Genomic DNA, 20,727 nt, shown 5'->3' on the forward strand with positions numbered 1-20,727 from the left:
TTACCTTGTTTTATTAAATACACTTATTAAATAAAGAATTTGAAATAGCAAACAATATACCTGCCAACCTGATGGAAAATGGTCACGCACGCCTATGGATATGAACAGCATCCTGGACATTGTGCAAAAGTCGATTGCTTGGGTACCTCTATCCCATTCGTGTTTCAACCGTGAAGCAGTTGTGTTTGCATGGCTATGTTTCGGTTTGAAGTGTAGGATATGGCAGTCAATTTACAGAGTACAGAGAAATAACACCTGAGTCCTCAGGAATGGCAACGCATGGGCGGTATCATGGGCGAAACAGTATATTTTGTTATGTCCATGGTACTGCTCATGTCTATAGGCGACGGTTACCACTTTTCATCAGGTGGGCCGTCAGCTTCGCCATTCTAAGTTACATAAAAAAATCACCATCATATCCCACCATTTAAACATACGTGGGGCATAGATAATCAAGCAAAGGACATTTGAAAAAAATAATCCGTCTAGTACCATTATACTTGTAAGACAGTAGCCATGTAGGTCTCGGCATGGTATAAGTCACCCCTTCCTTTCCCGTGGGTGTTCTAAGAGGCGACTAAGGGATCTTAATTGTCGACGAATGGGCAGCAGCGTCCCTCTTAAAACATCACCAAAGTAAAACCGTGATTGTCAATCCGCCTGCCAAGCGTGGCAACTACTGACAAAACCCCACTTACGGAGAAGACTTATGTCCAGCAGTGGACAGTTAACGGTTGATACAACAATCATTATATAAAATACGGCACGGATGGACTTTTTCACAACATTTTAAAAAGTGGTTATTGTGACATAACGATAATAGTTGGACATATGGTATCGCGAAGTTTTCTGTAGTTATTGATATTTCCTTCAATATTGTAGAACATACTTTTGTTCTATCACCAATAGTTTCCGCAGCGCACGCGACGAAATATATTTTATAGCATTTCTTTACACCTTGAGTTACGTTACTAAAGTTTTAGTAAGGATCCCTAATATCTTCTGGCAATAAATATAGCCTATGTTACTCGGGGTGAATGTAGCTTTATAATGGTGAAAGAATTTTTGTAATCGGCAAAGTAGTTTTTGAGTTTCTTCATTACAAACATACTATCTATCTATCCTATTTAAGAGCTGCGCTCTTGTCGGTGGAGCTCTTGCCACTTACTACGATTTTCAGCGAGTCTCTTCACCTCTTGATACGACACGACACCAACTCCTTCCTTGATCCGCCTGATGTAACTATGCCTCGGTCTCCCCCTTCCCCTCCTTCCTTCTATCTTACCTTCTATTATAATGTTCATAAGTTCGTCGTGTCGTATCAAGTGTCCTAACATTTTCCCCCTTCTGTCCACAATAGTTCTAATAATTTGTCTTTTTTCCTTAACCCCAAGCAGGACCTACATACATATACACAAAAATACAATATTATAAATCACACAATGATCTCCACTAATAAAGAGGAACTTTATATTATTAGTGGAGATCATTGTGTGATAACATTGTAAGTACATTGTTAAATATTAACACATTCATTACACTTAGTTAATTAACTCAAAGTTACGATTTAGATACGCGAAATTTACACAAAACTTGCTAGAGGAATGTATAATTAACAAAAACCGGTTCGCCAATAAGGAAAACGGTAAGTTTCGTGGGAGAACCCAAGTCCTAGACATAACAACGCATGCATGTGATACAATTAGTATGTAGGCACTGTTGATATTAATTGTTCTCGATGGACATGGGTAATATCGGGTAATGGGGGGAAAGGGATTGTTAGTAAGGGGTCTGACTACTCCATTGCTAGCAATATACCCTATTAGGTTGACCTCGGTTCCCCCTGGAAAGCATCATGGTTAATTGTTGATAAATTCGTCATGATGGGCTAACTGACCTGCTTCATCCTCACTTATCATCGCTCACTGGTGCCCCGCCGGTGTATACCGATAGCGCAAGCGGGGTTACCATTTCATTGTCATCCATAAAAAAATATCGGGTAATGGTATATTTATATCGGTCTTGCTGTTCCGATATGTATATATTGAATATCTGATATCGATTTACTAAATAAACAGATATTCTGTATTTTTTTAGTGGGTGATAATGAAATGGTAACCCCGCCTGTGCTATCAGTATACGCTGGTGGGGCACCAGTGAGGGATGATAGGTGACGATGAAAGCAGGTCAGTTAGTTCATCGTGACGATTCCCACTAGAATTAACCATGATGGTTGCCAGGGGTAACCGCGTGGAGGTCGACCTGATAGGGTGTATTGCTAGCATTACTTACCATCCTCCCTTTCCCCCCTAGTTATTCTGTATTGGTGGCAACTACAGGCAAAACTCCTATTATCCCTTTCAGACCTGAACGATCCGTATCACGCCCGTGCGTGAGTTGTAACTTTAAACAATTCTAAAACCGCGCGCAATTCATTTTTACGCACGAAGCTGAAATAACATGATAGTGAGATTCTAAACCAGCCAAAAAGAAATCAATTTAGCGGTTAGGTGGTGCAGTAGTCTCGTGCGTGCCGGCAAGATGGCTTGGCACCAAAACACGAAAATATATATATTCTTTATTGCACAAAAACATACAGTAACAACAATAAGTTAATAACAATGTTAGCAAACGCGAACTTATCTCTAAAAGAGATTTCTTCCAGTCAACCTAACGCAGTGGCATAGGAAAGTGAGTGGGCAGTAGTAGTGCAAGACAGAAATTTAAATAAATATTTACATAAATTATAAATAATTATATATACACACATGCATTCACATATATACATACATACACATACACATATATATATACATATACACATACATATACACACATACATACACACGTTAAATACAACATATAAATATCAAATACAAGAGAACACAATGATGACAGTCTTCTAATCATTTTTATATTTAAATTAAATTGGAAAGATAAAATGATTTTAATCTTTTTTTGAAGGAACTGCTAGACGGGCTATTCTGAATATTCACGGGAAGTTTATTCCACAGCTGTACAGCACGATATGCAAATGAGTTACCCATAAAATGGGTTTTACAGCAGGGAAGCTTCAGTACCCTGGACTGGTTAATATATTTAATGTTAAACAAAAAAAAAATCTTGGGTCTGAAAGGGTTATGGGGAAGGCTTATGTTCAGCAATGGATCCTTAACAGTTGAAATAAAAATGATTAAACTTATAAAAAAGTCAACGATGCCATATGTCTATATAGTTTACTATAGTAATCTTTCGGAGGAAACAATGAAGAGTATCTATCTATCTATATTATACGGATAGCTTTCTATAAACATTTTAATGTTTAAAAAAAACAATATTATAATTTTTCTACTACAGTTATTATCAATAATAAAGATTGTTTTTTTTATAACTAGACACTGCATGACTGCACCGTTCATTGTACGAAATATATACACATTTGTTTGTAAAACTGTGTCCTAGCCAAAGAGGGCTGACGTCAGGCAGGCGGCTGGTCGTAAAACTATAAGCCAAATCTTTTAGTAATTAGTGTTATATTATCTGTGGTAATATATATAAATATTACGCCGAAATAATAATTGGGATAAGAGCAGGAAGACGGTGATAACTGTGTCCTTCTCCATACCAAATAATATGTGTATAATGCTAAATTATAATACATAATTTTTAGTCCGGCCAAGAGAATATGTCGATAGATAAATAGATTATTTATTTACATTACTTACAGCACACAAATTACAATAAAAAAAAACATGAACAATGAAAATAAAAAAAAAAAAAACAAAAAAACAAAATATATAAAGTAACAATTACCTTTCTTTCCTTTCCTTCATGCGTGTGCCATAGTATCTCATGAATAAAGTCGCAAGTACAAAGTAGTTCAGTAGATCCAGATGGAGATTTTGTACAAAAATCGTCTGCTTAAGTACCTCTGTCCCATTCGTGTTTCTACCGTGAAGTAGTTGTGTTTGCATGGCTGTTTTTCGGTTTGAAGGGTGGGATATGGCGTGAATTTACAGAGTATAGAGGAATAACACCTGAGTCCTCAGGAATGGCAACGCATGGGGGGTATCATGGGCGAAACAGTACACTCTGTTATGTCCATGCTACTGTTCATGTCTATAAGCGACGGTATTTTTTTAATGGATTTTAAAATAGTAACCGCGCCAACGCTATCGGTGTATATCAGTGGGGGATGACAGGCAAGGATGAAAAGATAGGTCAATTAACCCATCGTGACGAATTCAACGATAAATTAACCACGATAGTTTCCAGGGGGAATCGCTTGAAGGTCCACCTGATAAGGTATATTGATAGCAATGGGGACTAACTTCCTCATTACTAACAATCCCTTCCCTCCTATAGGCGACGGTTTTTTTTTTTTCAATGGGTGAAAATGGTATGGTAACGGGTTACGCTAGCGGAGCACCAGTGAAGGGTGATGAGAATGAAAACAGGCCAGTTAGCCCATCATGACGAATTCATCAGGAATTAACCAAGATAGTTTCCAGGGAGAACCGCGAGGAGGTCGACCTGGTTGGGTATATTGCTAGCAATGGGATTCTTAGTCTCCATTACTAACAATCTCTTTTCCCCCCAATAGGCGACGGTTACCACGTTCCATCAAATGGGCCGTCAGCGTATTTGTCATTCTGAATTGCATAAAAAAAAACAATAACAATAACTGTATCAGGATACCATATTTCGTCATCCATTCCTCTCTTCTGAATCATCATTCTGAGTCCTCGTATCGGCTTTGTTCACTTAATCAATTCTACTAATCTCTTGTACCTTTAGTATCTGTCGCCGACATTAGTACACACCTTGTTTTATATTTTTTATTCATTAGTACATATATGTGTACATGGTGGACTTAATGCTAAAAGCATTCTCTCCCAGTCAACCATAGGGAAGTGTCAGATTTTTTTTTCTATATTATTATAGTGGCATATATAACAAAATAAAAACATCTGTACTAATATTATAAAGAAGTAAATTTGTGACTCTGGATGTTCGTGGTAATCTCAGACACTCACTTCTTCTCTTATCATTCAAGAGTTTCTTCTTTTTTTAACGGTTGATAATGGGTATGGTAACCCCGTCTGCGCTATCGGTATACACTGGCGGGGCACCAGTGAGAAATGACAGATGACCGGCGCGTTCATCGCTAAAGATAACCCATTTGCTGTGGCCCCACAGTTCCAGGGCATGTCTCTTAACATCTCTCAAAGCATTGGGATCCTTGGTATCGACATCTCTAGTGATGTACAGTTCCGTGGCCACCTCGAAGATAAGGTGAAGCTGGCATCCAAAAAACTCGGTGTGCTTAATGGAGCGAAGCATTACTTCACGCCGGATCAGCGATTAATGCTGTACAAATCGCAAATCCGGCCTCACATGGAGTGTTGCTGTCACTTATGGGCGGAAGCACCTAGATACCAGCTTGAACCCTTCGACTCAGTGCAACGACGAGCTATGAGAATTGTCGATATTCCCAGGCTTACAAGCGGTATTGAACCCTTAAATCTTAGGAGAGAGTTTGCCCCACTCTGCGTGTTCTACCGCCTGTACAACGGATTGTGATTATATTGCGAATAATGGGGTTATCAGACCCCATTACTAACAATCCTTTACCCCCCAAAGAGTTTTCTTTTTTCAGCTAATTCATACATCTCCGACACTACTGATCCTATCTGTAAGTGACCTTTGCAAATAGAAAAAAAGTGTTCCAATTCAAACGGACGAAACGCACTGACAGACACACAGACGTAGATGACATTTCTAAAAATTATTGTTTTGGACATCAAGTATTAGTGCCTATATACCTACAGGTAGGAGGTATAAACGTACGGTATATAAGCCAATTCAATTCACATATAATTACAATCGAGTAGTGATCGCATAAGGAAAATGTTTGTAAACACATTGCTCATTTGTTTTCTTGCCGCTTGCACGCTGGGACACCGGCATTATCTGAACAAGAGCGCGTTATCAGGTTCGGTTTAAACTGTTTATATTAAATTCAATTTGTAAACTAGTACCGACACCAGTCTCTCGCAAAGATTTTTTTTTTAAATTTCAACCTATATAGCTGTAAATATTATTATGTTGTCATTTTGTGAGAGAAATAAATAAATAAATCTATTATTATGAGTCACTAGTGGGTTACCATTTGGGCACAAATAAATAGGTCTCTATGTTACGTCTTGTTTTTTTTTTGTAAAGTTAATAAATTATGACCCACTTAGAAAGTCGTCTTCAATAAATCAATTTTGATAAAATTTCTATGCCACCAATCTGTAGGTATATTTTTATTTAGATAAAAAAATTACGCAGTTATGAGGTGATAAACATACAAAAAAGATACAACTGAATTTACAACCAGAGGGAGACTGTACAAAAGTCAATTGCTTGGGTACCTCTGTCCCATTCGTGTTTCTACCGTGAAGCTGTTGTGTTTGCATGGCTGTGTTTCGGTTTGAAGGGTGGGATATGGCGTGAATTTACTGGGTACAGAGGAATAACACCTGAGTCTTTAGGAATGGCAACGCATGGGGGGGTATCATGGGCGAAACAGTATACTCTGTTATGTCCATGCTACTGCTCATGTCTATAGGCGACGGTTACCACTTTCCATCAGGTGGGCCGTCAGCTTGTTTGCCATTCTAAGTTGTATAAAAAAAATTGAGATCCCTCTTTTCTTGAAGTCGGTTGTAAGTGCAACCTATGGTGATTATATTACTTGATTGGTATTTTTATCTCATTCCGTTTTTGGAATTATATTTTTTTTTTATAACAAAGGGCAAACGAGCGTGCGGCTCACTTCTTAAGCTTAAATAAATCTCTTGACTTAGTTATTATTTAAATCAATAATTAATTTTGAGTAAAATTCCATACAAATAATTTGAATGTATTTATGAATGCACGAGTATGTAAACGGTGTAACGGAAACGATTAAAATTTAACTGTTTTTATTTTTGCTGATAGCATTGAAAGAACAGGCCATTTGCTCCAAGGTTAAAAAATATATAAACAATGCACTAGTGCTAAATTAAACACCTAACTTTACAATTTGTATGACATGTATGAAGAATATTACCAGAGGGTGAAAGACGAAACAGTATACTCTGTTATGTCCACGGTACTGCTCATGTCTATAGGCGACGGTTACCACTTTCCATCAGGTGGGCCGTCAGCTTGTTTGCCATTCTAAGATGTGTAAAAAAACCTTTCCTGTAGACTATTTATTTCATATGAAAAGATCTTATCACTCAAGCAACCTTTTCATTCCAGTTTTATTATTGATTTCAGTGTAAAGGTCATAATTAGGTAATAAATAACGTTTTCTATTTATCTGTTATCCAAAATAGCAACAACTGCGCCAAATGTTCAATCAGAAACACCAGACAAAACTGCCCAGACGGGTCCCCTGACTGTATCAACGTCCGGTTCCTTCCGAGGGTCCTGGATGGAGACGCGTCGCGGACGTCGTTTCCAAGCGTACCGTGGCATCAGATATGCTGAACCACCTGTGGGTGAACTTAGATTCCAGGTAAACGCTGCTATTAAAAGTAAATCATCGTCGTCATCATATCAGACTTTAATTGTCCACTGCTGTATGTTCAGAAGCAAGTTTGGCTTTAGAGATGTTTTAAGAAGGACGCTGCTACCCATCCCTCGCCTCCATTAATTGCCTCTTACGACATGCACGGGAATAAAGGGTGGTCTATTCTATGCTGGGACCACATGTCCGTGTGTAAAAGTACATGATATACCTAACACCCATGCTTGGTGGGAAAGGGATTGTTAGTAATGGAGTTTGACAGCCCCATTGCTAGCAATATGCCTTATTAGGTCGACCTCCACGTGGTTCCCCCTGGAAACCATCGTGAACAATTCTTGTTGAATTCGTCATGGTGGGCTAACTGACCTACTTCATCCTCACCTATCATCCTTCACTGGTGCCCCGCCGATGTATACCGATAGCGCGGGTGGGGTTACCATTCCATTATCATTCATTAAAAAAAAACACCCATGCTTTTTTTTGACTTTATAGAAGCTTAATGTCTTTTATTACTTAAAATGAAAATCAAACTAAATTGATGGCCAGATCCTAAAGAGAACCTGAAAATCTATATATGTTTCGACCTAATTGTTTTTATGACAATTACATTGGCAAACAATCTGATGTTTTACTTTATGGAAAGTGGCAGCAGTCGGTTATAGACACAAATAAAGTCAACTACATCACAGAATATACTGTGATGCCCATCCCAGAGATCTGGTGTGTTATGCCCCCATACTCCGTAATATTGGTGTTATATCAATCATGCACTCGCTGTTATTTCAAAGCAAAAACATGGAAGTTACAAAGGTATACATGTGAACGATTCTTGCACAAAGTCTGATTACAATGTTTCTTTAATGTTAAATAAAGACTATTATAAATATAATCAAGTAAAAAAAATATTACTTACATTTGCGACATGTCAATAAACTGTAACTCCCATAAAACCTATGCACTGCCATTCCTAAAGGTACAGAAAAACGATAAGGTAAAGACTTGGATATATGTTTGTCGATTATTTAGTATCTCATCTCTTGCAGCCGCCAGTGCCCATTCTTCATTATAAAAATGAGGTAGATGCGAGCAAGGAAGGTCCAGCGTGTCCTCTACCAGTATCACCCACCTACTACATCGACGAGGACTGTCTCACTATTAATGTCTACACGCCGATAAATAAGCCAAGCAATTGGTATAAATACTTAATAATACTTTGAACGAAGTATGATGTATGTAAGGGATGAATGTAGGATACTCTTGGCCAATTTTGTAATGAATCTGATATGAAGATAGATAATTTCTTCATTAAGCTAGTGTTACAGGAATAAATTTACAAGCAACCAAACACAACCCTAATTTAGCCGCTTCCGTAGAATTGCGTTCCACCTACATATATGTATTAATCAAGAATAATCCTTTCGACTAATAAAGGTACCAGAGGTACCCCTCGCTTACCAGAGGGAGACTTTGTACAAAAGTCGATTGCTTGGGTACCTCTGTCCCATTCGTATTTCAACCGTGAAACAGTTGTTTGCATGGCTGTGTTTCGGTTTGAAGGGTGGGATATGGCGTGAATTTACAGGGTACAGAGGAATAACACCTGAATCCTCAGGAATGGCAACGCATGGGGGGTATCATGGGCGAAACAGTATACTCTGTTATGTGCATGGTACTGCTCATGTCTATAGGCGACGGTTACCACTTTCCATCAGGTGGGCCCTCAGCTTGTTTGCCATTCTAAGTTGTATAAAAAAAAAATAATAGAGAACCTTTCTTGATGATCCTTGGGAGCTAATTTTTTTTTATCACGAAAGTGGCAAACAAGTATTCAGCCCGACTTATCGTAAACAGTTACTGCAGCCTATGGACGCCTGCAACATTAATGGATGTCACGTATGCTTTGTCGATCCTGAAAAAGATTTAATACACTCTTTTCAAAGAATCTCATACTATGGTCTCTAGGAAAACCTCGGCAGGAAGTTGATTCTACAGTCTGAACGTTCGGGTAAGAAAACTTTTCTGAAACTGTACTGTACGTTACCCTTCAGGTTTTATCGTGTGAGGATGAATTACCTGTCGATAACAAGCAGTGCGAGATGATAAAAGATAGCTGTGGGCATTTGCTGCTTTAACCATAATAATTTTTTTTTATATACAACTTAGAATGGCAAACAAGCTGACGGCCCACCTGGTGGAAAGTGGTAACCGTCGCCTATAGACATGAACAGTACCATGGACATAACAAAGTGTACTGTTTCGCCCATGATACCCCCCATGCGTTACCATTCCTGAAGACTATAATAATACGAATTTACGGGGTACAGAGGAATAACACCTATTCCTCTGTACCCCGTAAATTCACGCCATACCCACCCTTCAAACCAAAACACAGCCATGCAAACACAACTGCTTCACGGTAGAAACACGAATGGGACAAAGGTGTCCAAGCAATCGACTTTTGTACAAAGTCTCCCTCTGGTAAAGTTTCATACGATAGTATGTTTATGTAAACTGATAAATAGACAGGGTTCTATAATGTTTGGAGTAACTGTACTCGTAGTTCAGACATCCAACCCATTACCTAAAAGTAGTTTCAATTTGAATTTAAACCTTTTTGTTAAAATCCCGTTTTCTCTCTTAAACAGCACCAAACCCCTGCCTGTGATATTCTTCATTCACGCGGGCGGGTTCTACTCCATGACTGGTCGCAGCGACCTCGCCGGTCCCCACTACCTCCTCGACAGGGACATCGTACTGGTCACCATCAACTATCGAATTGCATCTCTTGGTAATCTATACTTATATATTTTCTGGTCTGGTATTATCACTTATAAAATAAACTTTCTAACACCCATGCTTGCATTAGTAGATATTTGGCATTAAAATTAATAGATAAATCTAACTTAACGCGTGTCTTTAGAGAATAACTGAAATACGTCTTTATTATTCCAATGGCCTTACTACTGAGTTAAATTAATTATTTTGACCAAATCAATGTCTTCTATGTCTTTGTAAAATTTGAATATTGTCCCTACACAAAGATTCTCCACAAATGTATGAAAGAATATAAGTGTTCTTATTTCATATCAAAAATTTTATCAGGATTTCTTAGTACTGGCGATGCTCTCGCTCCTGGAAACAATGGCTTTAAAGATCAAGTGGTAGCTTTACGTTGGGTGCAGCGCAATATCCGTGCCTTCGGCGGAGACCCAAACCTCGTCACCATTACTGGCTGCAGCGCTGGATCTTTCAGCGTCATGCTTCATATGATTTCACCCATGTCTAAAGGTATATGTAGTAAACAGAAATTATGTTTTTTATCAAGTTAATATAATGTTTAAGTTATAAGTACAGTTTCATTAATAGTTGTGATTTCTTTTATACGATTTGAAATGGTATCCACATATTTTGCTATTCCCGAAGAATAAAGTGTTAGATATCCACGCCATACAATTTCACTGCTATATATAGCTCTTAAATTAAAGCACAGTCATTCACACGACTGTTTGGATGCAGAAACACGAGCGAAGATTTCTTAATGCTAGAAATATAAGTGCGTCAGTCTGTACATCTTACTTATCCATGATAATAGTTGTATATAACAATATATATGTATATTTAGGTTTATTCCATCGTGGCATATCTATGAGCGGTTCACCCGTCAGTCAATCGACAGTAGAGCACGACTTGTACCCTCTGGCTGTGAAACAAGCAGAGTTAGTTGGATGTCCCACCAATAACTCCAAGGTTATCATCGATTGTTTGAAGACAAAACCCTTCAGGGAGATCGGTGATTCGTTGCCTGGATTCTTTGTAAGTATTCAGTTCTGTTTTGTTTAAATATAGAAAAAAATCCAAACCAGAAACAAGTGTTTGAAACTTCGTCTATTTCAGTTTGATCAACAGCCAAAAATTTTGTATCAATAATTTTTTTTTAACCTCCAATGCAAAAAGAAAGTATTATAAGTTTAAAATATCTTGATATTCTAATGGTAAACTCATCGTGGCAAATTCACTACGAATTATCTATTTTTTTCCAATAATAATTTCATATTAGAGGAAACGGTTTCTATTTTTTCAACTGCTAAGCCTACGGCTATTTAAACTTACTATGAAATAGTAATATTAATTAAGTTAGTTTACTATATTTTTTCGTGATTATTACTGTTTTTAAGGACCCGCTATTCTCTTATACATTGTGGAGGCCGGTGGTAGAGCGAGACTTTGGTCAAGAGCGTTTCCTCACGATGGATCCCTCAGACGCTATCCGACAAGGGAAGATGCATCCTGTCCCACATATCATTAGTCAAACACATGACGAATTTTTCTGGTCAGCTATCCGTAAGTGTCATGCGCAATAATCATATGTATTTTCCTAAAAAATTGATCGATTACAATTTTGATAAATTTTCTATAGGATTAATCTAAAATCTAAATCCTTTCAAAGAAAAAAAATCTAAATCGGTTTATAAATGACGGAATTAAAGTAACAAACTTAAAAACTACAACCGAACTGAGAACTTTCTTCTTTTTTTGTAATCGATTAAAAAATATAATTTTTATAATGGTATTCTTCTAAAATAAATATTTAAACTCTCTTATTTATCTTCAGCCATCGTAAAAAATGATACCCTTCGGAAGACTTTAGACGCAGAATGGGAAGTTTACGCTCCAATTAACTTCCAACTACCAAAAGACAAGTATGCAGTGGCTTCAGGAAATAGACTGCGGGAGGCGTACCTTGGTAACGAGCCACTGGCTAATGACAAGAAGACTTTGGATGGTCTTGGGAAATTGTATGCGGACGCTTTCATAGGCTTCGGTGTGCATAAGTAAGTTTCCAAAATTTATTTTTTATAAAAACTATTATGAGCATGTCAATCATTTATTTGCATATATAACTAATAACCGAAATACATTAGCGTTTGAAGATAAATAACAAGATATAGTTTTTATTTGGCTTAAACATATGGGCATTATAAACGAAGTTCTTTAAGTGCATATTGCAAATGATGACTAACGAAATCGAATTACAGTACTGCATTATAATGCATAAAAAATGAATATAAGTTTTAAAAATAATAGTATACTATTATTTTTAAAACTTATATTCATTTTTTATTTAAAGTCTATATACATATGTAACGGAAAATTATGGAACTCGTGTTTTTGTCATTTCCGACAACTGTTTCGACTTCTTTCGGAAGTCTTCACAAGCTTTACAAACCTCGACCCAAAGCGCATGATGAGATACTGTGACGCAAACCATTGAATGCCCCCTGGAAGATTTCCGGATGAAATCGAAAATGAAATGAAATCCGGATGAAATTAATTACCGACAATTGTCGGAATCGACAAAAACAGAGTGAGTGCATTAGTTTCCCGTTACATATGTATATAAACAGTCTTACACTAGACGAATTCAAACACTCCAAATCATGTCATCATCGGCGAACTATGCAGAGAGTTACGCTTGGAGCTCCTCTGCGTGATAGAATGTGGAATGATGATAGATTTACCTAATGTTGCATACTCGTAATATTTTGCCTCGCTCTGCGTGTTCTATCGTTTATACAACGGATTGCGCTCAGAGGAATTATTCAATATGATGCCTGCGGCCACTTTCTATCATCGTACGGCTCGCCATCGGCAGGGAGTTCACCCTCATACCTTACAGCCTAAATGGTCGCGTACAACGTGGTTTCAGAGATGTTTTCTCCCACGAACAATCAGGTTATGGAATGAGCTCGCTGCCGAGATTTTCCCAAGAGACTACAGCATGGGGTTCTTCAAAAGGGGAGTAAAGAGGTTTCTTCAGGGTCGGCAACGCACGCGTAATACTTTTGGTATTGCAGGCGTTCATAGGCTACGGTAACCGCTTACCATCAGGTGGGCCGTATGCTTGTTTGCCACCTCAGTGGTATAAAAAAAAATTCGCTATGGGCGATACATATGTTTTCTTTTAACAGAATGGTGAATCTGATGTGCCGTTACTCGCCTTACAAGGTTTATTACTATCAATTGGCTTACATTGGCAACCATAGTTTCTATGAAGACCCCACAACCAAAAAACCTATAGGTATATTTACTTTCTACCATTTTCACCATCTGTTAATTATGATCGTCAATTATATAAATAGTGTTTCAATATAAATGCTTCGCCAAAAACAGATCAACTTTTTTAGTTATGTGTGAATGAATATACGTATATTCTACTTGTATTGTAACTATGTCTTTCTTCATGTCTAATAGGTTTTTTTTAATGGGTGATGATGGAATAATAACCCCGCCTGCGCTTTCGGTATACACCGGCGGGGTACCAGTGAGTGATGATAGGCGAGGATGGAAAGGCAGGTCAGTTAGCCCATCGTGATGAATACATTTGGAATTCAGCACGATGGTTTCCATGGGGGACCACGTGGAGGTCGACCTGACAGGGTATATTGCTAGCAATGGGATCCTTAGTCTCCATTATTAACAATCCCTCCCCCCTGTCTAATAGGTTACCACTTTCTTCCTAAAGGAGCTTATTACTATTTGGTGTAGTAGAAAAAAATCATTTATTTAACTCTTTATTACACCAGAGACATAGAAATATACAATGAGAATTGAACAATTCAAATAAAATACAGCAACATAAATTACAGATAAAAATATAAACATAGAGGTACATAAAATGGTCTTATCACTAGGACAATCTCTTACAGACAACCCTTGGTTAAAGGAGAACACAAAAGTGGATAGGTGGCGCAAGAGAGAATTTTTTAAATTAAGTAAAGTTTAGAAATTTATACCAATTCTTCCCAGGCGCTGCGCACCACGATGACCTGATCTACCTGTTCACATTGAGCTATCAATTCCCGACGATCAACGTCAGCGATAGCACTGACTCCCTCATAGTGGACAGAATGACCGCTATCTGGTACAACTTCGCGCGGTTTGGGTAAGTGCATATTTCATTTACATTTATTACCAAATAGCTACAATCCAAGCAAGTGAGAAACAAATGCATCGTGAAGTGGTGATCTCGTAAGACCAAAAACAGTTTAGGCAGATCACTAGCCAGATGGTCTGATGATATAATGACAGTAGCAGACGAGCCGGGCTAATTTAGGAAATGATATTTTCTAAATCTGCCCGACTCGACCCACTGAAACTGCGCAGAGATGTTGCATCTCTTTGCATCTTCAACCGAATTTATCATGGGGAGTGTTCTGAGGAATTGTTCGGATTGATACCTGCTGCTGATTTTTACCACCGTACAACCCGCCAAAAACTCAAGTTTCATCCCAATCATCTGGACGAGTGGCGGTCTTCCACCGTTCGTTTTTCAAGGCACTTTCTACCACGTACAACCACTCTTTGGAATCAACTTCCAGCCTACTGCCAGCAGCATAACTTCCAGAAGTTGATTTCCGAACCGATACGACAACATAACCTTCAAGAAAAGAATATATTCCTTTTTAAAAGGCCGGCAGCACACCTGTAATGCCGCTGGTGTTGTGGGTGATCATGGGCGGCGGTAGTCACTAACCATCAGGTGAGCCGCAGGCTCATTTGCCCCCTATGTTGTAAAAAAAAAATTGACTGGGGTACCCGAGTGACCACAAATATCCTTTGCCTGGTTTATCGTAGTTCGTCATTACACAAGGTTTCCTAGCTTAAGACCCAAGTTATTATGACAGTACAGCCCTTATAATCATTATAATTGTTTGGTACATACTCATAACTCTTTCAGCGACCCAAATCCCCGCGGCAACGAGCTGCCGGAGCTGTCGACCCTGCAGTGGCCGGCCATGACTCCGACGGCGCGCAAGTACCTCAAGTTCGACCGACAGTTCACAGTCGAGGAGAACATGTTCGAGGACAGGTTCAATGTATGGGAAGAACTGTATCCCATTGAAAAACATTAGGATATACTTTAGAGCTTCAGATCTCGATTCGATATAACTGAAAAATCTTCTTTCAAAAATATACTCGTATAGAAATCAGAGTATTATTGTATTGTATGTTGTCTCATTTATTTAAGAAAATTATTAATATAGCTTTTTTTTATATAAATAATTTACTTTTATAGAAAAATATTAATTACTCGATACAGTTTTACTTTTTTAAAAAAATATGCACATCGACAAGCGTAAGAAAGGATCGATATCGATTTTTGTATGACGATCTGAGTGTTCCAGATTCGAATATGAAATATGTGAAACATTGTCTATGCTTAACAATAAACAAATTATTATACAATAAATGATAAAATAACAGCATTTAAACCTCTTTTAATTTGTTTTACCGATCTATTAATCGTTTTACCTTACCTTATCCAATATTTTTTTACTATAGGGCTAAAATATAAACTATTTTAGATAATACATACATACATATCTGTCACGCCTGTCTCCCATTAGGGTAGGCAGAAACAATGGAACACCAAATGCTTCGATTCAAACAAACCTCTTTCGCTTCTTCCACATTCATCAATCTTTTCGTACACGCTCGCCGGTTACGGGTACTTTTAGTCTGGCCCTTCTTCAGCACGTCGCCTATTTGGTCAACATACGTCCGTCTAGGGCGGCCCCTACCGACACCTCCACATTATGTATGTATGTATGTATTTTAGATAACTGTAACACCATTTAGGCGATTTGATATTATAGTATTTAATTTTCCTTTTAATGATATATGTGTTTTTTTTAATTGATGATAATGAAATGATCACCCCGCCTGCGCTATCGGTATACGCTGGCGGGGCACCAGTGAGGGATGGGTCAGTCAGGTCAGTTAATCCATCGTTATGAATATATATAGAATCCAGCACGATGGTTTCCAGGGGGAACCACGTGGAGGTCGACCTGATATATATATATATATATATATATATATATACTGAGACTGAGAATCCTATTGCTAGCAATATACCCAACCAGGTCGACCTCCTCGCGGTTCTCCCTGGAAACTATCATGGTTGATTCATAAGTGTACATAAGTGTATTTTTTTTATACAACTTAGAATGGCAAACAAGCTGACGGTCCACCTGATGGAAAGTGGTAACCGTCGCCTATAGACATGAGCAGTACCATGGACATAACAGAGTATACTGTTTCGCCCATGATACCCCCCATGCGTTGCCATTCCTGAGGACTTGGTGTTATTCCTCTGTACCCAGTAAATTTTAGCTTTAATAATTGATGGAGAAGGACACGGTAATAAAATTACGATACTCCTAAATTCAATCCTCAAGATATTATAGTACGTATTGGGTGACACAGTATATACTGTGCTGTCAATAACTGCTGTTGATGCTATTAGGCGACGAATATTACTTCCTACCAGGTGGGCTTGTTTGTTATTGCAAATTTGCATAAAAAAAACTCCATAAAAAAATTAAAGAACAATTACACGTTTAACTGATTAATTTATTCACGCCTGTGGCTGTTTTTACGAGATAAGGTATAATTTTAAATTGTTTACCAAATTTCACTTATCTTTACAATATGAAGTCATTTATTATGTTCATTTAAATATAAAAAAAAACATGCAACAGAAAGTAAACCGTTCATGAAATTAGTTTTGGAATATCCATTAAATTCAAATTCAAATTCAAATTCAAAAATCATTTATTCATGTAGGACATTTTAGCCGCTTATGAACGTCAAATTTTTACATTATAATTTTATTTTTTTCCCTACCGTCCAGTTCGGTATATAGATCCAACTGAGAAGAACTGGCAAGAAACTCAATTGAATTACTTTTTTTTTAAAAGCCAGTTTATTAGATTAAAGCCAGTTAATTAGATAAATAGATAGATAGATAATTTATTTGCATTACTTACAACACATAAATAACAACAGACATAGTTAGAAATATACAAAAAAAGAGAGATAAAATATATGTACATACAAAAAAAAAATACATAAAAGAACTAACATAATTTTATAATAATGAAGTATCTACGCGAACTTAAGAGGGTTGGTGCAGAGGACTGGCAATATTGAATTCACATTAAAACAGTAATTGTATCCGGCGACTCCGCTTGAATTAGTATATGAAGTACCCTATGTTTTAAGTTAGGATATAATCTATTCGTGTACCAAATTTCGTTAAAATACGTTCAACAGATTTTGCGTGAAAGCTCAACAAACATGCATCCATATGAACACATTATTTATGATGCATAGAATGGCCAACAAGTTTGGCCACAATGGTCCACCTGATGGAAAGTGGTAACCATCGCCTATAGGGGATAGAATAGAAAGGGATTGTTAGTAATAGGGAGGTTAATCCCAATTTATGATACGGGTTCTTCGGATACCCAGTTCAGGCACCAGTTCTCTACAACTTTGATGTATCTATGGTATTATTTTAAGGGTTTCATTGTATTAGAAATAGTTGTGAGATAAAATAAATAAACTTTATAAGTGCTATCAATACATCCTATCAGGTCGACCTCCATACGGTTCCCCCTAGAAACTATCGTGACTATCGTTGAATTCATTACGATGGGCTAACTGACTTGCCTTTTCATCTTCACCTATCACCTCTTTACTGGTGCCTCGCCAATGTATACCGAAAGCGCAGGTGGGGTCACCATGCCATTATCACCCATTAAAAAAAACCGACGCCTACAAACATGAGCAAACTTTCGAGAGTCTATCTTTTATTCGAAGTTGCGCCGGAATTTTTTATGAGGTTTTCGATGCTTCACGATAGAAACACGAATTGGACAGACATTACAAGCAAACGACTGTTGTACAAAATCTCCCTCTGGTTATTATTTTTATTCTGATTGTGTATCTAGTGTTTTTATATACCAATGTCTTACTGTAATAAACAATAGGTTTTTTTTTATGGGTGAAAATGGTATGGTAACCCCGGCCGCGCTAACGGGATACACTGGCGGAGCACCAGTGAAGGGTGACAGATGAGAATGAAAACAGGCAAGTTAGCCCATCATGATGAATTCATCAGGAATTAACCATGATAGTTTCCAGGGAGAACCGCGAGGAGGTCGACCTGGTTGGGTATATTGCTAGCAATAGGATTCTCAGTCTCAGTATATATATATATATATATATATATATATATATATATATATATATATATATATATATATATATAGAAAAAGAAAAAAATGTGGATGAGTCATAAGGTGTCATCTTACCATGACACCTTGTTTTTGTGTTTGCTCGCATCCAATGTAATATTAGTTACCTATGAAAAATATCTAATAAAAACCATAACGTAATTCCAATTTTCCTCATAAGTGCATCTATTACGAACAATAGAAAATCCAATGCGTCACCAGTCGCTTCGTTTAATTCATGTAATTGATACATATACCTAACTATTGTTTATTTGAGGGGGGAAAGGGATTGTTAGTAATGGAGACTGAGAATCCCATTGCTAGCAATATACCGGCCAGTTAGCCCGTCATGATGAATTCATCTGAATAATGGGCTAACTGGCCTGTTTTCATTCTCATCTATCACCCTTCACTGGTGCTCCGCCAGCGTATCCCGTTAGCGCGGGCGGGGTTACCATACCATTTTCACCCATAAAAAAAAAACCTATTGTTTATTACAGTAAGACATTGGTATATAAAAACACTAGATACACAATCAGAATAAAAATAATAACCTTCAGATTTTGTACAACACTTGTAATGTCTATCAATTCGTGTTTTAAAAACGAAAACCTCTTCGGCGCAACTTCGAATAAAAGAGCTTGAAATAAAAATTTATAAATATATCTATTAATAAAGAGGTAAAAGATGAAAAAATAATTTTCCAAAAAAAATAGTTTCGATAGTTTTTATTTTTTTGATCGGATGTATTGACACTAATAATGTTTATTTATTTTATCTCAGACTATTTCTAATACAACGAACATTAAAATATTACGATCAATTTGAGAATCTCCTTCTTTATGAACTCACTAGAAAATACAGCGCATTTAATTTTTTAACTCATTTCTAACCACGTTTTTAAACAAAAATCATACTTAACCTATATCGGTATTGGAGCAGCACATAGATGTTGTATATATCTATACATAGGAAACATTATATACGGATTCACGCGGGCGGAGTCGCGGAATACAATTATTGTTTTAATAATAATTAAATATTGCCACTCCTCTCCACAAACCTTCTTAAGTTCGCGTAGATACTTCATTATTATAAAATTATGTTACTTCTTTTATGTAAGTTTCTTCTTTTTTGTATGTATATATATATATTTTATCTCTCTTTTTTTGTATATTTCTAACTATGTCTGTTGTTATTTATGTGTTGTAAGTAATGCAAATAAATTATCTATCTATCTATTTATCTAATTAATGGATATTCCAAAACTAATTTCATGAACGGTTTACTTTCTGTTGCACGATTTTTTTTTATATTTAAATGAACATAATAAATGACTTCATATTGTAAAGATAAGTGAAATTTGGTAAACAATTTAAAATTATACCTTATCTCGTAAAAACAGTCACAGGCGTGAATAAATTAATCAGTTAAACGTGTAATTGTTCTTTCATTTTTTTTATGGAGTTTTTTTATGCAAATTTGCAATAACAAACAAGCCCACCTGGTAGGAAGTAATATTCGTCGCCTAATAGCATCAACAGCAGTTATTGACAACACAGTATATACTGTGTCACCCAATACGTACTATAATATCTTGAGGATTGAATTTAGGAGTACCGTAATTTTATAACAATGTCCTTCTCCATCAATTATTAAAGCTAAAATTTACTGGGTACAGAGGAATAACACCTAAGTCCTCAGGAATGGCAACGCATGGGGGGTATCATGGGCGAAACAGTATACTCTGTTATGTCCATGGTACTGCTCATGTCTATAGGTGACGGTTACCACTTTCCATTAGGTGGGCCGTCAGCTTGTTTGCAATTCTAAGTTGCATAAAAAAAAAATTAAAATTGGCTGTCTAAAAAGTTTAAAATACTAATTTTTGTCTGCGACTTCGTCCGCATTGACCGGTATATGTTCATTGATCGAGATAAAAAATAGCCTATGTCCTTGTTTATCTCATACACTTATATACGTACGTGTATACAAAACTTCATAGCGATCGGTTCAGTCGTTAAGACGGTAAGAGGTAGCAAACAAACTGATTTCCTTATTTATTATATTAGTAAGGAT

The 20,727-nt window shown here is 37.0% G+C and overlaps 1 protein-coding gene across 1 annotated transcript; it reads left to right on the plus strand.

Annotated features, from left to right (window-relative positions):
• The first annotated feature begins 5,854 nt into the window (after positions 1-5,854).
• LOC113509368 (carboxylic ester hydrolase-like) lies at positions 5,855-15,831 on the plus strand. Its single transcript, XM_026892686.3, has 11 exons — positions 5,855-5,995; positions 7,371-7,552; positions 8,608-8,756; positions 10,210-10,352; positions 10,667-10,852; positions 11,187-11,377; positions 11,740-11,905; positions 12,177-12,396; positions 13,534-13,643; positions 14,372-14,507; positions 15,303-15,831. The coding sequence occupies exons 1-11, from the start codon at positions 5,911-5,913 to the stop codon at positions 15,475-15,477; spliced, it is 1,743 nt and encodes a 580-aa protein (XP_026748487.2). The 5' UTR covers positions 5,855-5,910; the 3' UTR covers positions 15,478-15,831.
• The last annotated feature ends 4,896 nt before the right edge of the window (positions 15,832-20,727 follow it).

Source organism: Galleria mellonella, unplaced genomic scaffold (genome assembly GCF_026898425.1).
Source record: "Galleria mellonella isolate WM207_F2 unplaced genomic scaffold, CSIRO_AGI_GalMel_v1 utg176, whole genome shotgun sequence".
NCBI classification, from domain to species: Eukaryota; Metazoa; Arthropoda; class Insecta; order Lepidoptera; family Pyralidae; genus Galleria; species Galleria mellonella.